Genomic DNA, 25917 nt, shown 5'->3' with positions numbered 1-25917 from the left:
CTGATAGATTTATTTAATTATTGAAAACGAAAAGTAATATGTAGTTGCAATCTTGGACTCTTCTTCTATGAGAGTGTCTTTGAAAAAGGGTCAAATGGTAAGAGCAAGTTTGGTAAGAGCAGATGGTTGGTTTCAATATATGTTCCCTATTTACTTCCACTGTTAAATCAATACCCATATGTTTACTACTTGGTTGGTTCTTAAATTTAGCAGATGTTCCTATATATAATTTATATGAGGCCACTAATCAATCATTTTGTAGTCTAGAAATAGAGGCTGTTAATATTGACACAATGTCTGAAGCACGTAGTAGCACTAGCAATATGTCACGCTCAAGAAACTCTTGTCAGAATGAATACCCAATATGCTTTTGTGGTATTAAAGCATGTCGGCGAACCGTGCATACGGAGGATAATGAGGGTCGCCGATTTTTCAGTTGCCAAAACTTTGAGGTATTTTATTTAATTATTTGAAGTTATTTTTAAATCTTTGTGAGAGGAAATCTATTTTACTTGCATCTTTTAGCTATTTTTGGAAAATCAATTGGGTGAATACACTTGTAAGGTAATATGTGTTGGTTGATTTTGCAGGCTGGACATTCTTGCGGATTTTTTTGTTGTTATGACCCGGAGATACCACCATACAGTGAGAAGAGAATCAGTCGTTTAAAAACTAAAATTCAAAAGATACAACTTGCAATGGATATCCAAACAACTTGACATCGACTAGAAATAGAGAATGAAAGGCGCAATTGAAAGTTTGAGAGGTTTTGTGTAGTTGTAGCAATTTCAATGTCGTGGGTACTTTGTTTAGGCATGCTTTTTGGATGGTACAAAGCGAAGGATGTATTTTTTTTATATGTATAAATGGTTATCTGCTTGGTTGGTTCCTTATTGGACAAATTTTGCACTTCTAATTTTTTTTTCCTGAAAATGGTATCTCATTTCAAAATTAATAAAAAAAAAACCAAAATCAGCAACGGCGCATTAATCAACCAGAATTAGACCATGTTGTCCCTCCCTTCATTAATCAACCAGAAAACTGTACCTTCATTACAAAATATATGAGCAAATATATCATTGCTCCCTCCCAAAATATACAAAATATACCATTGCTCCCTCCCAAAATATATAAAATATACCATTGGTCCATTCCAAAATATACAAAATATAGAGGAACTGAAAATCTGCTGTAACATAACAAAATATACAAAAGCTGTATGGTATCTTCCAGAAGCATAGCGTCTTCCAATCACCACATCTGTATCATGTATGATTAATTTCTCGCATTATTATCCTGGTCCAAGACATGCAATCCTTTCCATTGCGCCTAGAGTCACAAAAAGTCACAAGTGTATACTTGACCATCAAATTGCAAAAAATGTTGCAATACACTTTTAAAAAAATAATACTAAAATAATATAATCCGTAGTGTGAATTACCGGTGAGGGAGGAGCTGTTTGTCCAATGCCAAAAAATCGGTAGTGTATATTTGATGAGGCGTGTACTGGTCATAGCATCAAATTGTTAAATGAACCATGTTAAAAATGTGTTCATCATAATGTAGTTTGAATTACCTGTGAGGGAGGAATAGTATGTCCAATACCAAGAAAATCCGGCGGATATACCTGATGAGGCATATACTGTGAGTGGAAAAAAATTATTAATTTAACCGTGTTAACAATTTCTACATCATAATGTTCTTTCAATTACCTGTGAGGGATGAGCAGTCCAGCCAATGCTAGAATAATTCGTAGCAGTCGAAGGGGTAGCAAAAAAAATTAGGCGCATGTATCCAAACTTGACTTTGTTGATCCTATATCAAAAGTACATTGTTTTTGACTTGCTTATATTCATTACAAATCTATATCTAAAATTGTGAAAAGAAAAAAAAGTACTTGGGTTTGAGGAGCCTCATGCTGTGTGCCAGTGACAGTGCATTCATCTGGAGCGTGACTATTCCGCTGTTTATTGGAATGAAGATAATAATTTATCATTATAAGAAATATAATATTTAATATACACCATAAAACAAAAAATGAACCTCAGCTTCGTCGTGGTGTAATCGTCTTCTCGTACTAGATTTTTTAAGACTCTTCTCAACAGGGTGCACTTTTCTCTTTGACGGTGGTCTTCCCTTACTCCGAACTACCAACGGACTAAGAACTATACCTGTCGTGCCTCCCATGGACATAGCCGGATCAACTATCATGCCCCCTATGGAAGTATCTGGATCAACTGTCGTGCCCCCCATGGAAGTAGTTGGATCAACGATACCCGGGTACTGTGCCTTCAACTATTCTATATGATTAATCAATTTCACACAACTGCTCTTAGACTTTGACGCATTGGAACACAGTTCATAGAAGCAATTCTGGATTCTATCATACCTTCGGGCATCATCGATGCTACTAGTGTCGTAACTACTTTTCACGAAAGTGTATTTTCACTTTACATCCTTCCTCCACCAATCTAAGATGTATTTTGATGGTACTATATGTTTGCCTAGCTGATTCAAGATACGAAGAGCGTGCCTACATAATATGCCCCTAAACTCAAACAACTCACAACTGCATTTAACATCAAGGGGATCTTCATCAATTTTGACAGTGAAGGTTGCACGCTTTAACAAGTCATCACCAACTTGAATCTCATCAGCAACTACGAATGTACTTCTACCACCCTCACATCCCAATAATGAAGTAGTCAAGTATAGAAATCCTCGCAATTCCTCTTGTACTTCTTTGAATTTAGCAATTGTATACAATTTTTGAAATTGCTTCTCAAAAGGATAGCGAGTGATGCACGAAATCTCCGTGTTAAATGAATTAAAATCAGCAAGTGCTTCATTCTATACCTTCCTCTTAAGGGCTGAATTGTACTGCTCAACAAATTGTTTCAAAGTTGTTTTAGAGTTAACGTAGTTATCAAAAAATGCGTTCATGCCTTCACTTCGCTGTGTAGTTGACTTACCTGCCCAAAATGTGTCTTTAACTTATGTCGGCACCCAAAAACGACGATCACTATATAGTGATAGCAGCCATGCATTCTCATGCAGATCATAGGTATCGAGCATATCGCGCCACTATGATTCGAATTCAAGCTCACTGAAAGAATCATAAATGCACCTATGCAGAGTACTCTTGATTTCCTCATATTGAGAATGTGATCCAAACTTCTCAGGAAGCTTTTTCATTATATGCCACAAGCAGAAGCGATGCCTAGACGTTGGAAATACTCTTGAAATTGAAATTTTCATGGCCTTATCTTGGTCTGTGATGATTGCATTTGGTGGTTGGTCATTCATACACTTCAACCATGACTCAAACAACCACTCGAATGTATTAGCGTCCTCATTTGATATCAATCCACACCCTAATAAAATTGATTGTCCATGATGGTTCACACCCACAAAAGGTGCAAAAGGCATCTTATACACATTAGTTAGATATGTTGTGTCAAAGACAATGACATCCCAAATGATTCATACGCAGCTCTACTGCGGGCATCTGCCCAAATCACATTATTTAACCACATGTCTTCATCAACATCTATCTTATAAAAAAAATCTGGATTTCTTTTTTGCATATCTTGGAAATATTTACATAGAGCTGTTGACACTACAAGAAAAATCGGTTGTTGCTGCCAGTTTTTGTTGCTGCGGACGAATATTTAACGCAACAGACCCTGTATTACTGTAGCAGGATTTTTGTTGTGGCGGGTCATATATTCGCGGTTAAATATACTAATTACGGTGAATTGGACTCGTTGCAACTTATGTTTTCGGCAACAGGAATTGAAATACACTTATCGACCTGTTGCAGCGACATTTTCCTCGCCGCATTAAACGATAACATCTAAAATCTAAAGCGAATGCCCTCGACTCTCTCCGCAAAACTCTGTTTTTCCTTTGAGAAAAAACTCTCTTCGCAAACGATAAGAAATTTCTGATCTTTTTCATGTCTTCTCGGCGACCCTCGACCTCGACGACACCAATCACCGTCCACCTCCTGCACGCCGTCGTTCCATGCCTGCCCGGTAAGTCATCTCTGTCTCTCTCTTTATCTTTGGCCGTCTTCTCTCTCTTTCCCTCTCTCTTCCTCCGCAATCAGAGCTGCCCCACCGTCGCACACCACTTCCTCCATGCGGTGGCTATTTGAAGCAAGCTATCTCCTCTCCTTTCAATCCGGGTGGTACAATTCTCTCCCTCAATCCGTGTCTATCTCTCTCAAATTTTGGGTATTTTTATTTAGCTAGGTTTTCTGTTCTTTTGCAACTAATAGGTAAAATTGTAAAAGTTATCCACATTACAAACTTTTATTTTGCTGAAGGGTTTGTTTTGAACAATTTCTAGATGCTGATTTATAAGTATTGGAAATTTTTTTGGAGGTTTGGCTGATGTTGTTGCGGGATATACATATGAAAGTTTATGTATGTGGGCTATTGTATGATTTTGGTGGCATATGGGGTTGATCAACCCAATATGGATTTCTATTATTATGTTGGATGCCTTTAATAATAACTAATGTTAGCTCCCCAACAGATTACCAGTTACTGGAACAAGTGTATTTGTGTGTAAAGCAGAGAAGATGTAATAATTAGTACAAATAGGTAGAAAATAGTCACAAGCTTCATAATCAGTACAATGGCATGCATACTTTTTTTTTTTTTTAATAAGTACAATGGTATGCATACTTGGTAGCAAGATAGGAAACATATATTTCATTTCCTGAAACCAAGTTACCAGTTTCATAGAAACACCCAAAAAATGGTGATAAGTACAAGAAATTTGCACCTTGTATTATATAACCATGGTTACCAGTTTCTGGCCAGAAGCTAAAGTTAAATAGATTGAAGAGAAAATGTAATTTCGAGAGAGAATCTTGCTCTAGAAAAACTAGATTTCAGATTAAATCAAGGATAGGGGCATTTCGATCAAACATCAAGATAGGAAATGACTAAATTATGTTAGAGTACATGCGGAGTCTCCAATTTAGGATTGTACCTAGACGGACTCTTTTGACTTATTCCTCTTTGACATTCGCTAACAGACTAAGGGTTGGTAAAGGCGACCTCAGAAACACTTTCCTGCAGGACAGGTAATAGGTGTAGAAGGGTCTAAATAAAAAAGAAGATGCCAAAACGCAGCGCAACGCTGGCCTTCATGACTTGGAAGAAACAGGGCAGCGTATCACCCTTTCTTGTTTATTCCTCAGCACTTCACTGCAACGCACTGTATCCTCCTCTTTCAACGCACCATTTTCAGCATCTTTAATTACTTCACTTAACGCACCATATTGATCCACTTCAGAATACTTCAGTTTGCACTTTAATCACTTATGTTTTAACATTTCAGTTTCAACACTTCACTTTGCACGACAGATTCCACTTTGAGTTAGGATTTCTTCCTCTTTTCACCCATAACTGCCGAAACTCTAACAGCTAGCCTCAAAGAAATTTAGTTATCTAAAATACTTTTTTAAATGACCTTTAGTTTTTTTTTTTAAAAAAAAACATGTTCAATTAATATGTCCATAGAGGTACTTGATTGTTGAAATCTCATGCATTGCATGTTTGAACGGTGGAAAACAAGTAAGTAATATATATGTTTCGAACCTTGATGCCACCTAATTATGGCTCTCCAGTTACAATACAGATGAATGGTCGATTAACATGATGTTATTAACTAGAGAGGACCACCTGCAGTGGATGAGATTTTTTATATGCAAACACCCTAACACCCCTTTCCACAATTAATTTTTTGTTGGAATCCTCATTAAGCATGTCGATGTATGGTACTGTAAATCATGCTTGGTGTGGGGATGAAGGATAAATCACAATAAGCCATGTTCGACTTGCAGGGAAACAATTGATTCTTTGCATATGATAGGTTAGATATTTTGAAGAACATATATAGTTTCCTTTGCTTGCATCTACTTTGGCCTTGGTCCTCTGGAATGTGCTATACATAATTTAGTGGGAATATTTGATTTTGTGCTGCTTCTATTTATTTCATATTTCTTTTATTTATTTACTGAGTTGTTGCATCTTTATTTTTCTGCAGTGCATCGAGGTTCCTTGAATTATATTGGAGAAATTGGTCGAGAAGAACTGCATTCCAGTAGTGCTGACGACTGATATTTATTGTAATTGCAGATGTGTGGAAAAGGACTTTTCAATGCTAACCTTTTTCAACAATATTTGACTTTGAATATCTGTAACTTTTTTTTTTTTTTATAAGTACGAATATATATCTGGAACTAAATTCCTGTAATACAGTCTTTCCTTCAACTATATATATGTACTTGGTCATTTACTTCAGATGAGATGAATGGCATATATGATCAAATTAGATATTAATTATTAAATTTAAAAGTACAGGACAAAAAATCATGTGTAATTACACATGGACTGTCATGGCAAAAAATGAATACAGCATTTTTGGGGAAATTGTCATAAAATGAACAATCTATTGCAGGCGTTGGTCAAAGGCATCTATTGCCATAAGTCACTAGCCATCTTGTATAGCAAATTGAACACTTTGTTTATGTCTATATATATATTGAGAATCTTATGGCTGCTCCGTTTTGATGAGGTTTATACTGAGTTCAAAGTCAGAATTCAGAATAGCTCCGAATAGATAGTCGGAGTCGGAGCTCTGACTCCGATTCTAATTTTTTTTAAAAAACAAAAATTCAACTGTAAAACGACGTCGTTTTGAACATTGGCTCGAGCGAGATGTCGAGTGCAAGTCGAGCGAAACTCTCTGGAAGAGTTCTGCTCGAGCGCCAAGTCGATCGCACTTCGAGCGAACCTCTCTGCATGGGTTCCGCTCGAGCGCATGTCGAGCGAACCTCTTTGGAAGAGTTCTGCTCGAGCATCACGTCGAGTTCACTCCGAGTGAACCTCTCTGTATGGGTTCTGCTCAAGCGCTAAGTCGAGCGCAATACGAGTGAACCTTTCTGTATGGATTCCGCTGGAGCGCCACGTCGAGCGCACTTCGAGTGAACCTATCTATATGGGTTCCGCTCGAGCGCCGTTCGGAGTTCCGCTCGGAAGTCAGAGTTCCTATCGGAGGTCGGAGCTCCAACCTCAGATCGGAGTTAGAGTCGGAGGGACAATTTGGCTCAGAGGTTGGAAACAACAACTCCGACTCGGAGTCGGAGGTTAGAAACGACAACTCCGACTCCGACGGCCCTATACTAAGTACATGACTAGATTCTCAATAAGAGGTTTTTTTTTTTTGTTTATGATTATACTTTACACAATGAATATAATTTCCTAATTATATTGTATAATAACATTAATATTATAAAATGAAATTAGCTATTTGCTTACTAATGCTTATTCAATTAGCATTAATGTTGTTTTTTTGGTCTGGATCAATCAAATATTCAATGTAGGCTATTGTTGGATATTCTCTAGATAAAAGTCAAAATGCTTTTCCATTGGGTGTGGTTTAATGAAACATGTGTCAATTATCTTTATATATATATAATAATGAAAGGATTTGGTTTTTGGGGAAGATTTGAGTGTCTAATTGATATTAATATATGACAGATGAATGGCAAAAACCTTTATTATTGATGTTCATTTTGTTATTAAGAACAGTTTTTCTCTAGGTATGATTTGAATAGTACTATGTTATTTCCTATGCTTGTATTAGTTTTGTTCGTTGGAGGTATATATAGGAATTCCTTTCAATGAACAAGGAATGGATTTGTGGATTGGTATGAATTTTTGACAAATACAAAATATGTATGTGCTCGTATACTTGAGCCATAAGATTCTCAATAGAGACATAAACAATATTTATGTATGTCATATATATATATATATAATTACATTTTACCCTACTGACATGAACTATTCTTGTCATGATATAATATAAATATAAAGCTGCAGTACATTTAGAAATTGGTCTGCACCGAAAAGGGAACAATGACTATTCGATAAGTGGCATGATGAGGCATCCGAAAATCCATGCGTAAGTTGATCCTCATCTGCACCGAAAGCCAAATGATTAATATATTTTTTAAGATTAATATATTAATCAGACCATGTGTAATGTTCAGGTAGTATATTAAAAAAATGGATTTTCAATATGTCCAAATGTTACATAATGCAGGTAGTATATTAATCTCATTGGTAATTGCATCATTTGCTTGGTATTGTAAGTGGCAAAAAGGCATGCTGATAATAAAATCATGTTTATTTTTCAATTGGGTCCCACGGACTGTACAAAAAGGCAGAGTACAATAAGCATTACAACTAAAACGCGCGCGGGAGTGTGAAATATCTAAGCGGCAAAATGGCTGTCAACTTTTAAGTACTGTGAAAATAATTTAAAAGTAGAAAGGAGTCAGTGTAATGCACAGACCTCAGAAACCAAACAAATTTGGATTTTCCCTCCAGAGTCAGTCTTTCACTCGGTGGAGCAGTCGGACTTTTACTTTTAAGCACTAAGAGATCCATGTAAGTATTTTCCTACATGCTCCAGTTCCAGTTCTTTCAGTGGCTCTGTGGTGCATCCTCGTGTTTGGTAACCTGAAATATTTTCACATACTTGAATAAGTGCATAGAATGTAACTGCCGAGTAAGGAATTTTTCCCACATATATGTTTTCTTGTATGTGATTTCTCACCTCCTTGTTACATTTTTGTTGGGGGCGAGAAAGCTGTTCTCTTGGCTGTTTATAGTCATTGTTCACCACATGGAAATACCCATGTCTACATGTGCAAATGAATGTAAATAGAAAAGAAGGAAAACGGTCAATATATATAATTTTGGGACTGTTAGTTCCTTTGCAAATTTACGTTCATATTAGAACAGAGAAGAGAAAAGTTGGGACCAAAAGTTTTACCAGAAAATTTACCTTTGCATCCTCTATACAGGCACTTCAACAAAATGGTATGTAATAATACTATATTTCTATCTTTAATAATATGTGAAATTAGATTAGTTCACCCCAAAAATAGAGCTAAACTGGGGTTAATAAACTGAGTTGATGGATTTTGCTGAACATAAGAATAATATGTAAGGAAATAGACGTGCAATAAAGTGCATATTTAACAGTTTATAGGTCACCTACATGGAACCAACAGCACTCAGTACATTTTCTCTTCTACAGCCACAAAACAAATAGGGTATACCAGTTTCCATTAAGATAAAATGGTATGCAGTTATCTAGCATGGCTTAATGGTAATAGATAATGAAAAATGTCTACCAGCTTAGTTCTTCATATGTTTAATGTGGTGATGATTTAAGTTTAGGCCAAAATCGATTTTGGGTAGTTGCTTGTATAAATATTTTCTCAGATATAAATTCATGATGTTAACCCTATCCTCTAAAATATTTTCAGATGACAGTTAGAATTTTCATTAAGTGCAACTAGATTAAATTGGCAGTCAATTGTAAGTACCATTTGCCATGAGAGGAACAAGAGAAGTTGGTGGACATGGCCGAATGACACAAACTCACATACGCCCAAGTCATGGCTGCACATGGAGTGGTCCAACTCCTCAGGAGCAGCCTAGTAGGTGGACACAAATGGTTGAGCAAAGCTCATCATCGGATGACTCAACACAGTCCCCAGACATGGTTTTCGGTACTGAGTTTAATGAAGTTACCAATGGTACTCCTGATACAATGCCTAAGCATAATGGTAAACTCAATTGTATTTGTATGCCTTGATGGAAGAAGCATATGATGTTATACATTTTTTGTTAGATGCATTTTCTACAATAATTTCTGTGGTTGGAAATTTGGTGGTTGTGCAAAATATCATGTTGGTATATTGCAGAAAAGTATTGTCACTTATATTCGACATACATTCTATCAATGGCAGGGAAACAAACAATGCGGAGGTGTCATGGTCCAGCTGGGTGCACTGAGTTTATGAAGCTTCATAAGCATGGTCTGATTCCGTTGTAAATTAATAATGGTGAGAGGGCACCATCATGTGAGAATGTGGTGTTTTTTACAACAAGAGTAACATGGATTATCAAACATCATGCAAACATGATTCAAAATAGTTGGAATGTTGTAGATGCAGAAGAGAAAGAGGAGTTGATCAATCGTGTCAGGGTATTGAGTTGGTTTCATTAAAAGGTTATCAGAAATTGATATGTGTTGAGTATGAACGTAACTATATCACTGTTTATATTGCAGAAAAGATCAAATCAAAACAAGGCCAATAGGAAAAAGCAGCATGTGAACCACACCGCAGGCAGAAAGTCTTTTCTGAGATTAATGCAAGAGATAGTAAGATTCTAGTGATTTTCTTCTTTATTAGCTGAATGGTCAGTGCTAGTGTGTAATAGAAAGAGGGGTGGGTAATATTTATGTATGTATTAATTAGGGTCCAAGCGCATCAAACTTAGTTAACTTCTATAAAGAAACTTATTGGTCAAAGAAGAAAGGGGCATTTGTCACTCCCATGACAGAAACCTACTATGTGCGTGGCCTCTAACTTACTCATTTTCAGAAAATTGAGATTTTTTATACATAATCATTTTACTTAATTTACTTCAACTATAACTCATATAAGATAAATTTTTGCATCAGAATACGATGTGTGAGAAATTAGATGAGATACAGTCTGAGGAGCGTACAAATGAGGCTGCAAATATAATATTCAAAGATGTGCTAGGACACAGGTCTGGTTATACAAGAGGACTTGGTGGTTCAGTTATACACAAGACTAGACCATCAGCTATGTCGGCACAATTTGAGCACCTAGCCCAAGAAAATGAGAAGCATAAACATGAGGCATTGATGTACAAGACAGAGTTGGATGAGCTGAAAAGGGATGTAAGACAATTATTGGTTTGGCAAATGTCCTATGACCAAAGGATGAATGACTTAACATCTCAAAGAGTGTCTAATATAGACACTCAAGGAGATCTTTAGCTGGATGGGTTTCTAAACTGGGAGTTTTTTGAAATTTTGTTAAGTATTCATCACTTTTGGTGGCAGTTACATATTTTGTTACATAGTTGTCAAGGGATGCAGGTTTTTGAAGTTTGTTGCAAAATGGCATTACAGCAAGTCATGATGTGAATTTGTTGCAAAATGGTGCTGTCTCTATTTTGTTAAAGGTTTGTCTAACACTATGTAAGAATGCTTTAAAACCCCTTCCAACTGCATGTCTTGTCTGCAGTGGTTAAGAGAGTTTAATAATTCATTATGTTTGTGATAATGGCGACCTGCAACTTGAGAGATGCTAGTTTACTAGGTAAAAAGAAAATTCTCTTTAGGCATTTCTGTAATGGAGTATAGGTGATGGATATATGTGAACTATGCATGCAATTGTTTTGACTATGGAATTTGGAGAAAATTAATTGGTGTGATCAGAATGCATGATTTTCCCATATCTTCTATGGGATGCATTTCTTAGCTTTGATAGGAGTCTAGTTCTTCCACTTTTTTCTGATTTTAAAAAGGATTTTTGTTAGTTCAGTAGAAATTAGTACACTGACTCTCAATGAATTTACTTGATAAAAATAAAACAATCTTCTCTAGAAGGCACTTATATCAAAAGTTAAAACTAGATGCAGTTTAATACTTTCATATTGCACATTTTCCATTTTCTTATATTTCTTGATGCTTGTATATTATTCTCTTTTTCCAAGATACTGTGATGGTAAGTAAAAGTAGTAAGACAAGGTTTAATTATGTTTCTGATATTAAAACCTGCACCTTGAGAAAATATAGCTTACTAGGTAAAAATCAACTTTTATCTATGTATTTCTGTAATGGAGTATAGGTGGATATATTATTTATGTTCAATAAGAATGTTGAATGATGTCATGTAGGCTCTACACTTGTTTTCACACTCAAAATTTTCATCTATGTAATATGCAGGTAGCTGTGGGCCAGGTTGATATGAGCTCAATTGTAATTTTTTGATGCACCAATGCGTCGGACTACAGGATGCTATATGCTTGACTTCACTCCCAGGTTTAAATGTATAGCCATGTTTTAGACAAGACCAATGAGTGGCACATGGAATTTATGTGTTTAGTGGCAGTATGTATTTAGGAATTTAAGCTTGATTTTGCATGACATTTAATCTTTCTGCCTGCTATAACGTATGATTATACTACTTGTAAATGAGATGTTAATTATTCAAGCTTGTATGAAAACTAGATGGCAATATTGTAGATGGAAATGCAAGTAAAATATATGGTGTTTTATTTTGCCAAACATGTCAATTTACTACATTACATCTAAAACAAAAAGTCCTAAAATACAGGCAAATTATTTCAAACAAAAAATGACAGGAAATTGGTACAAGCTGGGCTGTCCAATTCGCTATTGAGAAATAAGGCAAATTTTTTTTACAGGGTTCAATTGATACATATTGTAAAAATGGGTTGATTGGGAAATCATGTGTAAATTGTACGGATCATCTGGCCTGCATTCTTTAGATTTATTGTAAGAAATGCATATGGGCGTGACAGTTGAGATTGAGAAACAATTACCTGGGTTGGTTTCTGAGATCCAGTTCCAATCATATATAATACCTTTCAATGTATTTGAAAAAAGCATAAAAATTATAACCAGGGTAATTTCCTTGAGTTTGGCGTAAATCCTCCAACCAGTGAGTTTGGCGTAAATCCTCCAACCAGTTTTTGTGTTGGTTTGAAGCCACTACTAAGAAATATTTCACCGCAAATACCCATGATTTTGAAAGGCTGAACAAATGGCATTTGCTGCGTATTCACCCTTCCCGCATGCACTACTACGAATTCCGGCATAACCAAATTCACCGCAATTGGAAAATGACGAGATTTTGGGTTTTGATTGACAAAATCTGAAGTTCCCTTTTGCGGTGACCCAAACTCTCCGTATGTCCATAATGGCGGCGTCCCAGCAATTTGGCAGTAATTGCTCTTCAAACCAATTTGGGATCGACCGTGGTTGCTGCGGGAGATGTTGGCAGCAACATCTTCAGTAATTTCGGTGCCCCAAAAGTCGCCGAAATCTGCAATTGCGGTGCCCACAAATTGGCCAAAAATGACCACGATTTCCGACGATGTCCCAGCCGAAATTGCCCTTCAAACCGTATTTGTCCATCGACTTGTGCTGCGAGAAAGATTGGCGGCAAAATCTGTAGGAACAACGGCCAACTTCACTTTTCACCGAAATTGCTCTGACCAGACGTATTACTCTCGGCCGATTTGCGGTGAGTGGAAATCGCAGCGTGTGTAATTTTGCTGCGAGAAATTAGGCGAATTGCGGTGAGCTCACACCCCGCAAAAGATGAAATTCCTTGTAGTGTGAACCTCCAAAGTCGAGGCGAAGTTGTCTGCCTTTGTCATTGTAGTTTCGGCACTCTTTCTCCGCAAATGACACATTCTCGTACCCCCCCGCCTCAACAATCATAGACTTGAAATTTTTTGACAATCTTGTTCCTGCCTCGTCATTTATTTCAAGTCTCTTCACCACACGAGCATCAACCTTCTTAAAGCATCTGAAATGCCTTGCCTTTCTCGGACTACAATCGTGTGTGTGATCCAAGATCACTTTAGATAGGGTATATCCACCTTCATCATTCAATACCGCGTTAATCCTAGCCATACACCCTATCTTCTCTGTCTATCTTGGTTTCATAACATTGGCAGCCTTACTCTTTGATATGCCTCCTCGCACACATGCCAACCAAATCCATCTGACATTCCCATCGTCATCTTGTCTAGAATTCCTTTTAGTCACTCCAAAGCCCTTCTCCTTACCATACTTCATATAATAAGACCAAACTTCTTCTACAAACAAAAAATTCATTCCAACCGTAGGTTGTTCAATAGTTTCATCACATTCAATGTTTGTATCAATTTCTACCTCATCACATTCATGGTTTGAATGTTCTGTGTTGGCATTCATTGTACATCCATTCAAATTGCCTACAATGATACAAACAGCTATAGTGTCAAAAATTAACTTCTTATATAAACCATAAAAGAAAACAAGTACTAGTCTAATATGAGTTACAAATTTGCAGAGAAAAAATCTATATCTAAAGTACAATCTACTTTTAAAATGTCAAAAACAATCTATCCAATTTTTGTATATAGTTTACAAGTCATTTTGCCAAGAATCAGTTTGAATCAACTAATATCGATTGATTGAAGCAATTATATATATATATATATATATATACATGTGTCTGTGTATGTGTGTGGAAGAAGGGTTTAGTCATAACATTAATTCCTGTAAACATATGAACGTGTGCAGCAAATGTAAAATAATTATTTCTCATAATTTTCCATCTCTCTCATATTTCTTGTTGTAGTTGTTATTAATAACAACTAGAACAACAACAAGAAGTTGGGACCCCACTGGATTGTAAAATAAAAAACAACCATAAATGATAAGGGTCTCAAGAAGTTAAGAAGCATGTTTGTAAAGGGTACAAATTTAATTGTCATGCATTGAGAATATCTCATTAATAACTGTTTGCAATAGAAGATGGAAAATAAGAACAAGATCAATAGTGTTGTCGATCTGGTTTTCTCTGTATTTCTTGCAGAAAATGTCCAAGAGGTGTTAAATTCTTCTATGGTCCTCCTATATATATATATATATATATATATATATATAATCATAGCTCACCAACAATGATATTCAGCGTAAAACTTTCTAAAGTGAGAGCAATTATTGCTTCTTTAAGACAACACAAGTTTATCTTCTAGAAAAGGCTAGGTAGTAACTATCATGCATTAATATATAGTTTAGCAGCTTTTAAACTAAAGCAGGTACTGCAAAATAAAAGGTATTGCAACTCAAAATTGTCTAAAACCCGGTACTGCAAAATTAAATAAAAAACATGAGGCTAGGTAGTAACTGTCATGATGTAATATATATAGTTTAGCAACTTTTAAACTAAAGCATGTACTGCAAAATTAAAGGTATTGCAACTCAAAATTGTCTAAAACCAAGTACTACAAAACTAAATCAAAAACATGACGCTAGGTAGTAACTATCATGCATTAATATATAGTTTAGCAGCTTTTAAACTAAAGCAGGTACTGCAAAATTAAAGGTATTGCAATCAACATTCCCAATTCGCATAAACAAATTTGACTTTTACACCAGTGAAGGCAAAACCCCTGTTTCTTCCACCAGTGACCATGACAACATTCCCAATTCGCATAAACAAATTTGACTTTTACACAAATCATATTAGGACATGATTCTAATATCTAACCAATGCAAAAATTAAAAACACAAGCCTCTGCCTGAAACTTCAAAAACGCAAAAGGCACCTATCCAATGTTCACCGAACTCTAACCAATCCATGTTGACCATGAAATTTAAGAGTTTCATTTGCATTACTATAAAATAAAAGCTACTCATCATCTATCGGTCACACCTACCTTGACCCACCTTTTTCCGATTGTCTGAAGCCAAATATTGCTTTTGGTAATGGCTTCTGCTCTTCCTCCAACTTTCTTTTCTTTTCCCTGCTGCTGCTCTTTCCAATTTCTGCTATTGCTCAAACTACTCATAACATCACAGTGGGTAGTTCTTTCTCTGAAACTGATGATAACTCTACATGTCTCTTCTAGTGATTTTGCCCTCAGTCAATCACAAATCCCAAACCGGCGAGAAAAATTAGGAAATGTACCGGAAGACAGCGCCGGAAAGAAAGCGGCTACCTTTCTTGGTTTTAAACAAGGTCGAGGTCGGACGTCTAACTCAGAGGAAGAAACAAGGTAGGGTTTGGGTTTCACTTCTGAGCGTGAAAGCAGGGGAGGGGAGGGGAGGGGAGTGGGGGGGGGGGGGGGTGGGTGGGTTGGGCGGGAGATAAATTTTTTTTTTTTTAATCGAACGATTTGGAAAAGAATTTTAAATGACGTGGCATGCCACGTACAGCTGGAAGCTCAATCGGGAAGATTGAGCAGTAACTGTAGCATTATTCTTTGAAGAAAGTCCTGCATGATTTCCACGTTACTGTTCACTTCCCCCATAGTCGGTTTCAAAGTAGTTATATTAGAAATTTGCCCCAGGTTTAACTCCCCCATAATCCCTCCCATATCGCCCACTGGAACCGTTACCAGAATATCCGGCCCAATAAAATTCTCCCCGTGTTTTTCGGCATTCTGAAATGCTATAACCGTTTCTTTCTGTAACTGCTGAGCACCTTTCGTCCCGATCACCTTCTCAGGCTCAACCGTCGCCGAACGAGCAGAAGTCTAATCAACGGGTGATGGTCTATCCCTACTCCTACCACCCAAACAGGTGGCTCAAAGCCAAGGCCCGTACAGAAGCTTCATTGGATCCTCAGCCCCTATCAACTGAGTAATGGACTTGCAATTTTTATGCTGACGGGCCTTGGTCATTGATAAATGCTTGCTATTGTTGGGAGAGGTGGATGGGAATCAATAGATACACAACATTCTCCTTACACAGGCGCCTTTTTGGGTGAGAGTTCATGATCTACCAGTTTTTGCAAGGGCGGAAAAAGTGGGCACCATGATAGGTAATAAGATTGGTCAGGTGATGGAGGTGGATGTCGAGGAAGGGGGTATGGCTTGGGGGGGGGGGGGGGGGGGGGGGGGGGGGGAATATACGGATTAGGGTGGTGCTGGATGTGACAAAACCTTTGCTACGAGGGAGTATGGTATGGTCCGACTGCATGCAAGAGACTCTTCTTTCTGATATCTGAGGAGCATCTCCGGTTCGTAATATTGGCCATGCATGTCAACAGAGAAATCATTGAGATAAAGAATAAACTTCGTTGTAAAAGAGTTCTTCTAATTTTTGAAGATGTGGATGCTTGGGGACATTGGAAGCTTTGTCCGGAATCGTGGTTGGTTTGGTTCAGGAAGTAGAATCATTAAAACAAGGAATCAAAATCTACAAAGTAATCACAAAGTTGATGCAACATATATATTGAAGTGGAGAAATTGAACCATTATGAAGTTCTAAAGCTATTTAGTTTGTGTGCCTTTCAAAGAGAGAAACCGCTAATTGATGATTACATTGAACTTACCCAATGTATAATACGTTATGTTGGGGGCCTTCCACTAGCTTTGGAAGTGCTTGATTTGGATCTACGTGGTAGAAGTACTATACACAAATGGAAAAGTGTTTTGGAAGAATACAAAAGAATTCCTCATGAGAAGATACAAAAAATACTTAGAATGGGCTATGTTGGTTTAAGTGAAAGTGAGAAGAATATTTTTCTTGACATTGCATGTTTCTTTAAAGGAGAGAATGTAGATTATGTTGTGAAAATATTAGATAGTTGTGGTTTATGTCCAAATATTGGAATAAAAAACTCATGGATAAGTGTTTCTTCGGGATGCACCATGATTTGCTACAAGATATAGGTAGAGAAATTGTTCGAGAAAATTCCCCAAAAGAGCCAGGAGGATGCAGTAGGTTGTGGTATCATGAAGATATTCGCCATGTACTTGAAGAAAATAAGGTAACATTGAAAAATGATTTTAGTTTATGCATGTTAATTTGGTAATTTACAAGAAAATATATATTTTTTTGCAACCAAAAGCTTGGTCCACAAATGTCAATTATGTTGCAGTGGAACCTATTCCAAAAATGTAGATTTTTGTAATAATTATTTTCGAGTAAAAGGTGATGAGAAATGCATTTGTAAGTGCATATATAAACACGCATGAACATCCGGCCTGGATGGGTATCAAAATGAGTATATATATACAGGCTGTGCATTGAACTATTATATAGAGAATTTAATGCTTTACTGTATTGTCTGGAATAGACCAAATTGAAGGCATGCTAATAGTTCCTAAAGAAGACTTGATATGCTTGAGGTCAGAGGCATTCACGAAGATGAGAAACCTGAGATATTTGATAAATCATAATGCACGCTTCTACGAGGCTCCTAGTTATCTTTCAAAAGAAAGTTAAAGAGTGTTAAGATATAAAATAAATAATAAAATCGACTTCTTTTCATCCGCTTAAACTTTTAGGACAAGTACTGGTGATTTTACAAAGAGTGCTTCATTGGAAAAGAAATCCGTCGCAATCATTGCCACATAATTTTCATGGAAAGAAACTGGTTGATCTTATAATGAGGTATAGCCTCCTCAAGGAATTGGGAGTGGGATTGCAGGTACAACCATTAATTAATACCTCTTGAAGTATTAGATCTAAGAGGCTGCAAAAATCTTGTGCGTCTCTCGACTGGCATTCTTCGATTCGGACATCTGAAGACTCTTGTTCTCACTGGTTGTTCAAAACTTGTTTTTATTCCAAATATCTTGAAGGATGCTTGTTTCTCAATAGACCTTCCGGCACTAAAAATCTTGTGTCTTGAAAATTTTCACCTGCCAGACCCAGATATCCTGATGAGACTCAATCGATATTGTACTCTGCAGCATTTAAATCTATCAGGAAGTGATGTTATTAGGCTTCCTGAAAGCTTGAACAAGTTTGTTGAGTTTAGGACACTTGCGTTAATGAATTGCAAGAAACTTCAAGAAATTCCTGCATTGCCACCAAAAATACAAATCGTAGATGCAATTGGATGCATGTATTTATTTATTTTTTTACTTAATGATTAACCAATTGAATATTAATGAATTAATATTTTTTATTTTTTAAAAATATTTAGAGCTGTGTAAAATATGATTAAAATGAAAAAGAAAAAATATAAAAAAGTGCATTTGCACTCATCGTTACACTTCTTTCGGTTAAATATCGGTCGTAGCACTGTCCTAATCTTAATGCTGTTTTGTATAAGCAATTTTAACTACATGCATTTCTTTGCAAATCATTACCAACTTTTTTTTTTTTTAAACAGTAGAGATATATTCATCAAGTACAGGCCAAAAGGTCAATACATGCGGGAATGTCTTCTAGGTCTATGAGTACAACATCAGAGTTTAGAGCGTGCATGGCTAATACATGAGCAATCTCATTGGATGCTCTGTGAATATGTTGTACAGACCAAGATTCAAAGTGATTTAGAAGTATTCTTGTGTCCGAGGAGATGAGTCCAGCTTGAGTCCAATTCTCCTTTGTACCCGTGATCTCATGCACCACCTATAGGTAAGTGCCCTCAAGGATGATCTTCCGAAGGCCAATTTTTGAAGCTAGTAGAACCGCCTGTTGAGCTGCGTATGATACAACAAGATGGGGGTCTGAATAAATGGAACTCTTCGTCCCTATTGTAGTTATGAATTTGCCTTCACTATCTCTGATAGCCACGCCTATTCCATTGGTGGAGTTTTGTTGCTAGGTGCTTATACACCAATTAACCTTGTAGAAATCATGGGGAGGAGCCACACATTGGGAAGCTGGATACCTTACCGAAGGAGGAGTTGACGAGGTGCAGTGTTGTAGGATTTCCAGCTGGTCCATCTTTTGTTTTAACTGAAGAGATAGGGTCATGGGGTTGGTGAAGCTCTTTTTGAAAATGAAGTCATTTCTACGCTTCCAAATCTTCCATACCACTACTGCAAATTCGACGTGAGCATAAGGCAAAACTCACTGGTGTTCCTGGAACCACATGAGCAGCTCTAAAGCGAAAGGAGGCCTAGGCTTTAGGGATCTAGAATTTTTTAACTTAGCCATGCTAGCAAAGCAAGGCTGGAGATTGGTTCAAAATCCAGACTCTTTAGCTGCCAAAATCCTCTCAGCAAAGTATTATCCATCTGAACATTTATTGCCGGCAAAAGTCAAAAGGACAACTTCCTTTATTCGGAGAAGCATCATCTCTGCCAAGCCTCTTCTGGAAGCAAGCCTCATATGGCGCATAGGGAATGGAAGAAGCACGAGCATTTGGAAGAATAAATGGATCCCTCATCCTACTTCCCACATGATCCAGGATTCTGACCCTGAGGCAAGAGTAGTTTCACTTATTGATCAATCCACACTAAGAGCATTAGTATTGGATTGGCCATCCTATTCTTCAAATTTTGACTAATACGTAACTTTTTCACTTTTAGCTAATCATTCAAAACTTGAAGTCTACATTGGATTAGTCATCACACTCTTTATAATAATAAAATATTATTATTTTTGATTATTTTTATTTTATTTTTATAATCTTCAATAACCTCCAACAATCATATTCATTTTCATTTTCACAATCTAACAATCTATAATATAATAATCTCATATATATATAGATGATAAAATCTCATATGAATAAAAATCTCATATTTATAATATAATAATCTCAAAAAATACTTTTAGAGTTGCAATAGTTCTTTTCATATTTGAAAAGAAGAATAGATTTACTGTAACTTATAGTTTGGATGAAAACAATTTAGCTAATTCAATGTGGAGCAAATATAAATGATATTTGCTAAATTTGAAGATGAAAAGGTATTTGACTAATTCAATGCCAATGCTCTAACGTAGAAGATTGACATGCTGAAAACACTCTTCTCTGAGGAAGAAGCCAATACAATCCAACAAATTCCAATCAGCCTATGCCATAGTCCCGACAAGATAATATGGAATGGAACAAAAAATGGGATCTTTCTGTCAAAAGCGCATACAACTTGCAAGTGGCCATCCACAAGTCTTCCAAGGGGCAATCCTTTTTCACAACCTGCTCTAAAGAACATTGGAGACGGATCTGGCAGCTGCCCATCACTAGGTCTGAACAACTTTTCCTACGGAAAGTTTGCCATAATGCTTTACCAGCAAAAGCCAGCTTGAGGAGGAGGGGGATTGTCGAAGACTCTTCCTGCCCCATATGCTGCTAGACAGAAGAAACAATAGACCATGCACTATGGGAATGCCCTTCAGCCAATGATGAGTGGAGTTACTGCTCAGTTCTATTCCAAAAACAAAAATCTTCTCAACCTTCAATCAACGATATGGTCCTTACCATGCTAGCAGAAATGGAGGATTCCCTTCTTGTCGAATTTGCAGTAGTGGAAATCATTACCAACTTTAAGCATTAATGCAAGCATCCTAGTCATGTAATTTTGGAACCATTAATAATATTAATGATGTTTTGTTCTAAATTATATAACTAGCTATAGCTAGTAATCTTCCAGAGAAAACGAAAATCATATGTATTTATTGTTTGTCTAAGCACAAATTATAAAGAAAACTAACGAATAATATTAAGGACATAATAAGAAATTATTATTTAACACAGGTTGGTTTGGAGCACTGCAGCCGGGTTCGATAGATAGTTTCGACAACTTGGGTCAGCAGTTCCTGACCCAACTTATGGCGAGTAGAAGGCGCAGAAGGCCAGCTGTGTATTTGCTGACTGTCAACCAAAGAGAGGATGAAAGCCTCAAAGTGTATCTAACGTGGTTTAATATGGAAAAGATGACAGCTAATGATCAAGATGAGAAGATCAAGCTGGCAGCTTTGCTCTGGGGTATTTGGCCGAGGAGCCCTTTTATCGCTAAACTGGCCAGGAAAACCCCTTCCACACTACGAGAATTCATGGATAGGGCCAATGACTTCGTGATTGTCGAAGATACACTCATTGCCCTAATAGCCCGATCTAAGGGAAGGAGTGAACGAGAGCCGAGAGGAAGTCAAAGGAAGGACCGAGAAGGGGGGTCAGAAGACGAGGAGCCAACAGGACTAGAGGCATGACAGTAGTTTAAGAAGACATAACAGTGGTTATGTACACTACTCCAGCACACATAACAACAATAAAACAAAAGAATAAGCACAAACCGGCAATAGCGGTCAACAAATTGAGAAGTACTACATGTATCATAAGACAAGGGGGCACAGAACCGAGGACTACCACAACCTGCAGCGAAAAATAGAAGATATGAAAGACAATGGAGAATTAGAGCGCCTGGTCACCTAGAACACTACCCCTCCCCCCTGACGTGCAAATAAACGGAAACCCGAACATAAGAAATGAAGGAGTGAGAGTCCTAGGCGACGAGAATGACCGAGAAGAGAAATGAAGTCACATGAACCTCGAGATCGGAGGCTGAAAACGAATGATAACCGTACAAACCTACCCTTGGGCGAGATACACGATTGCCAGCGGATATGCCGGAGGTGGCCCGACCTCCTCAGGAAGAAAGACGTATGCCAGGTGGGCGAGGTATGAAGAGGTCTATAGCATGGAGAGACCCGTCAAGCAAACCCGGGTACAGATTACCCCCACAATATCCTTTGGCGACGAAGACTGTCAAGGGGTTGTATATTCCCATGATGATGCCTTGGTGGTAACAATGTTGGTAGCAAATTTTACCACAAGGAGAATTCTAATTGACAATGGAAGTTTGGCAGATATCCTATTCTGGGACGCTTTTAGCCAAATGGGAATCGGTGAGGATAGATTGAAACAACACCAACTATGTTAAAAGGGTTCACTGGAGACGCGGTACAGCTTATGGGGTCTATTGCATTATCAGTATCTATAGGCACAGACCCACATGTCACCACGACGATGACTGAGTTTTTAGTGGTGAGAACTCGGTCAGCATACAACGCGATCATTGGGGGACCCACGTTGAATGCCTTAAAGGCTATCACTTCAACCTATCATCTAAAAATGAAGTTCCCAATAAGAGCTGGAATAGGCGAGGTACGCGGCTAGCAGGTCCTAGCCAGAGAGTGTTATGTGCAGGAACTCAGGCAAGGACAATGAGAAGTCAGTATTGTGGATACTGGGGAGGAGGCGGTCCTCCCGCCAACTCCCCAGATAATGATGATGGAATTGAAAACTAGTGATGAAAGTGCTTTGAAGCAAGGGCAGGCAGATGAGCCCCTAGAGTTGGTCACTCTTAAGCATGGTCACCCTGAGAGTCACGTAGAGATCATGACTAAATTAACAAAGGAAGAGAGAGAACAATTAATAGACTTCCTTCTAGACCATAAAGATTTGTTCGCATAGAGTCATAAGGATATACCTTGGATAGGCGAGGAGATCATTGAACACAAGTTAAGTATAGACCCAAAGGTGTGCTCAGTAAAACAAAAGAAAAGAAACTTCATTACCGAGAACTACAAGGCGATCGTGGAGGAGGCGGACCAATTACTGGCAACAGGATTCATCAAAGAAACACAATATCCGGAATGGCTGTCCAACGTAGTACTTGTGAAAAATCCAATGGGAAGTGGCGGATGTGTGTGGATTTCACTAACCTTGTAGAGGCTTGCCTAAGAGATAGTTTTCCATTACAGCAAATAGATCTAATAGTAGACGCAACAATTGGGCATAAAATATTAAGTTTTATGGATGCCTACTTAGGATACAACCAAATCAGGATGAATGAGGCTGATAAAGAGAAAACCGCTTTCATAACTGACCGAGGATTGTACTGCTATAAGGTGATGCCCTTTGGCTTGAAGAACACTGGGGCAACCTACCAGAGGTTGGTGAACAAAATGTTTAAAGACCATATCGGGAGAAACATGGAAGTATACGTCGATGATCCACTGGTAAAAAGCATGGAGTTTGCCTAGCATGTGGAAGACCTTAGGGAGGCTTTCTAGGTTTTGCAGCGATACCGAATGAAGCTCAACCCAATGAAGTGTGTAGTCAGAGTGCAATCGGAAAAGTTCCACGGTTTTATGGTGTCAAAAAGAGGAATCGAAGCAAATCCTGAGAAACTCAGAGCAATAATAGAGATGAAGTCGCCCACAAAGTGAAAAGTACAGAAGCTGGCAGGAAAGATAGCAGCTCTTAACAGGTTTGTATGCCGATCAACAGATAAATGTCTTCCTTTCTTTCAGGTGCTTGAGAAAGTACGAGATTGGGATGACAAGTGCAAAGAAGCATTTACTCAGCTAAAGGAATATTTGGCTAAGCCGCTATTGCTCAACCACACCAGCAAAGCAGAGCCATTGTCGTTGTACCTGGCAGTGACCCCGGATGCTGTGTTAGCAGCATTGGTGTGAGAGGAGGGGAAGGAACAAAAGCCAGTGTATTACATAAGCAGGGCCAAGAGAGGAGTTGCCTGACCAAAGTTTGAGTTAGTTGCCTTCGTCGTGGTGGTAGAAGCATGGTGATTACGGCCTTATTTTCAAACCCATCCGATAAAGGTGATTACCTCATCACCTCTACCAAAGGTGTTGTAGAAACTGGAGACCTCAGGTCTGCTGAGCAAATGGTCAATTGAACTAAATGAGTATGACATCAGTTACATACCAAAAAGCACCATGAAGGGAGAGATCTTGTCCGATTTCGTAGCAGAATTTTTAAATTTTAGAGAAGAAGTCTATAAGTTACCTAAGAAGAATCCATGGCAAGTATATCACGTAATAAGCGAAGGGGGAGAGTCGTACCATGCAATACGATTAGATTTCAAAGTAACAAGCAATGAAGCTCAATATGAATCAGTACTCACCGGTTTGGCAATAACGAGGGTGTTAGGAGGCAAATAAGTTAAGATGAAAGCTGATTCACAAGTAGTAGTCAGGCAGATCACCAGGGAGTATCTAGCGAGGGGGAACAAGCTAATAAAATACCTCCATCAAGTTCAGGAGCAATGCAAAGGCCTCAAATACTTTTGAATCAAGAAGATACATCGAGGAGATAATTTCAAAGCTGACCGATTGGTACGCGCAGCCTCTACAAAGTAGGAAGAGGCACTACCATGGAAGGTCAATTTGCGAACGGTAGCTAGTCCGACAATAGGAGAGGAAAGTTTACAGATTGGAGAGAGTACGCCAGGATGGAGTGATAGTATAAAAAAGTATTTGGAGACAAGTGATCTTCCCTCATCTCAGGAAGAGGCGAGAAAGTTAAAAAGCAAGGCGACCCGATTTACTATGGTAGACGGGGTACTTTACAGGCACGGTTTTTCAAACCCATTATTGCAATGTATAACAAAGGAGGAAGTAGAGTACATGATGAATTAAGTACAAGAGGGAATTTGTGGGAGTCATACAGGAAGGCAATCACTCGCCGCAAAGATTTTAAGGGTAGGGTACTTTGGCCAAATGTGTTCAAAGATGCAAAGGAGTTCGTGAAAAAAGTGTGTCCAGTGCCAGATTCATGCACCAATCCAGGGTGCACTTCCCGAGGAGCTGCGATCCATAACGTCACCATGGCCATTCGCCAATGGGGGATAGACTTAGTAGGCCCTATGCCCCCAAGCAAAGGAGGAACCAAGTTCATCATCGTAGCCGTCGACTACTTTATGAAGTGGGCAGAGGCTGAGGCGATGGTTACAATAACAACCCAAAGTGTGACGAAGTTCCTGTGGAAGGCATGAGTGTGCCATCAATGTATCATTTCTAATAATGGAAGATAGTTCAATTCCAAACATTATCTCCAATGGTGTGCGGAGCTAGGAATCAAAGTCAAGTACTCTTCCCCAGGCCACCCTCTGACGAACGTGCAAGTTGAAGCAACCAATAAAACCATCGTGGGGATATTGAAAAAGAAGATGGGAGATAGAAAGGGAGTGTGGTCCTACGAGCTCCAAGAGACCTTATGGGCTTACAAAACTACACCAAAAACCTCAATGGGAGAAACACCTTTTGCCCTAGATTATGGAAGTGAGGCCATGATTTTGGTAGAAGTGGGGTTACCAAGCTACATAAGACAAAGCTTTGACCCAGAAAGAAACGCGGCAAGGTTAGAAGAAAACCTAGATGTGTTGGAGAAAATAAGGATGAATGCAAAGGCCAGAGTTGTGGCTTCTAGAAAGAAGGCGGAGTAGTACTTCAACAAGAAAGGGAGACCCAAATCTTTCAAAATCAGCGATCTGGTGCTAAAGGAGACCAGTGCCACCACAAGAGATGAAGGAAAGTTGGGCCCTCAATGGAAAGACCCTTATGTTGTGATTGCAAGCCACAAGTCGGAACCTACCACCTCAAAGATACCACGGGGAGTGAACTCCCCCACCCATAAAATGCAGACCATCTACGAAAATATTACGTGTAAGGGAAAGATATGTAAACTTTTTGTTGTATTAATTCACATGTCGCTCCCATTTCCAATAATAAATGTTGGCATACACTATCCATTTTCTTTGC

At 38.1% G+C, this 25917-nt stretch overlaps 1 protein-coding gene and 3 long non-coding RNA genes across 5 annotated transcripts; 3 read left to right on the top strand and 1 right to left on the bottom strand.

Annotated features, from left to right (window-relative positions):
• The first annotated feature begins 3864 nt into the window (after nucleotides 1-3864).
• On the top strand, nucleotides 3865-6320 carry LOC121242482. The gene is made up of 2 exons (XR_005935901.1): nucleotides 3865-4037; nucleotides 6064-6320. It is a non-coding gene; the product is annotated as an uncharacterized LOC121242482 (long non-coding RNA).
• Nucleotides 6321-7703: 1383 nt separating this feature from the next.
• Nucleotides 7704-13290, bottom strand: LOC121243098. Of its 2 annotated transcripts, XR_005936058.1 has the most exons (4): nucleotides 12683-13290; nucleotides 8644-8728; nucleotides 8380-8546; nucleotides 7704-8002 (listed from the first exon to the last, which is right to left on the bottom strand). It is a non-coding gene; the product is annotated as an uncharacterized LOC121243098 (long non-coding RNA). The 2 variants fall into 2 exon arrangements; XR_005936059.1 differs by lacking the exon at nucleotides 12683-13290 and having other exon boundaries at nucleotides 8644-8785.
• LOC121243099 lies at nucleotides 9106-12200 on the top strand. The gene is made up of 3 exons (XR_005936060.1): nucleotides 9106-9220; nucleotides 10095-11099; nucleotides 11866-12200. It is a non-coding gene; the product is annotated as an uncharacterized LOC121243099 (long non-coding RNA).
• An 11465-nt stretch (nucleotides 13291-24755) lies between the features above and the next one.
• Nucleotides 24756-25151, top strand: LOC121242328. The gene has a single exon (XM_041140207.1). The coding sequence runs from the start codon at nucleotides 24756-24758 to the stop codon at nucleotides 25149-25151; it is 396 nt and encodes a 131-aa protein (XP_040996141.1).
• Nucleotides 25152-25917: the final 766 nt, after the last annotated feature.

Source organism: Juglans microcarpa x Juglans regia, chromosome 8D (assembly GCF_004785595.1).
Source record: "Juglans microcarpa x Juglans regia isolate MS1-56 chromosome 8D, Jm3101_v1.0, whole genome shotgun sequence".
Lineage (NCBI taxonomy): Eukaryota > Viridiplantae > Streptophyta > Magnoliopsida > Fagales > Juglandaceae > Juglans > Juglans microcarpa x Juglans regia.
Note: the sequence above shows the minus strand (reverse complement) of the source record. Positions and strands in the feature narration are given on the sequence as shown.

What these genes read in the sequence shown, in the direction of transcription:
- LOC121242328 (XM_041140207.1), top strand. Translation starts at nt 24,756, where the DNA reads ATGTATAACAAAGGAGGAAGTAGAGTACATGATGAATTAAGTACAAGA.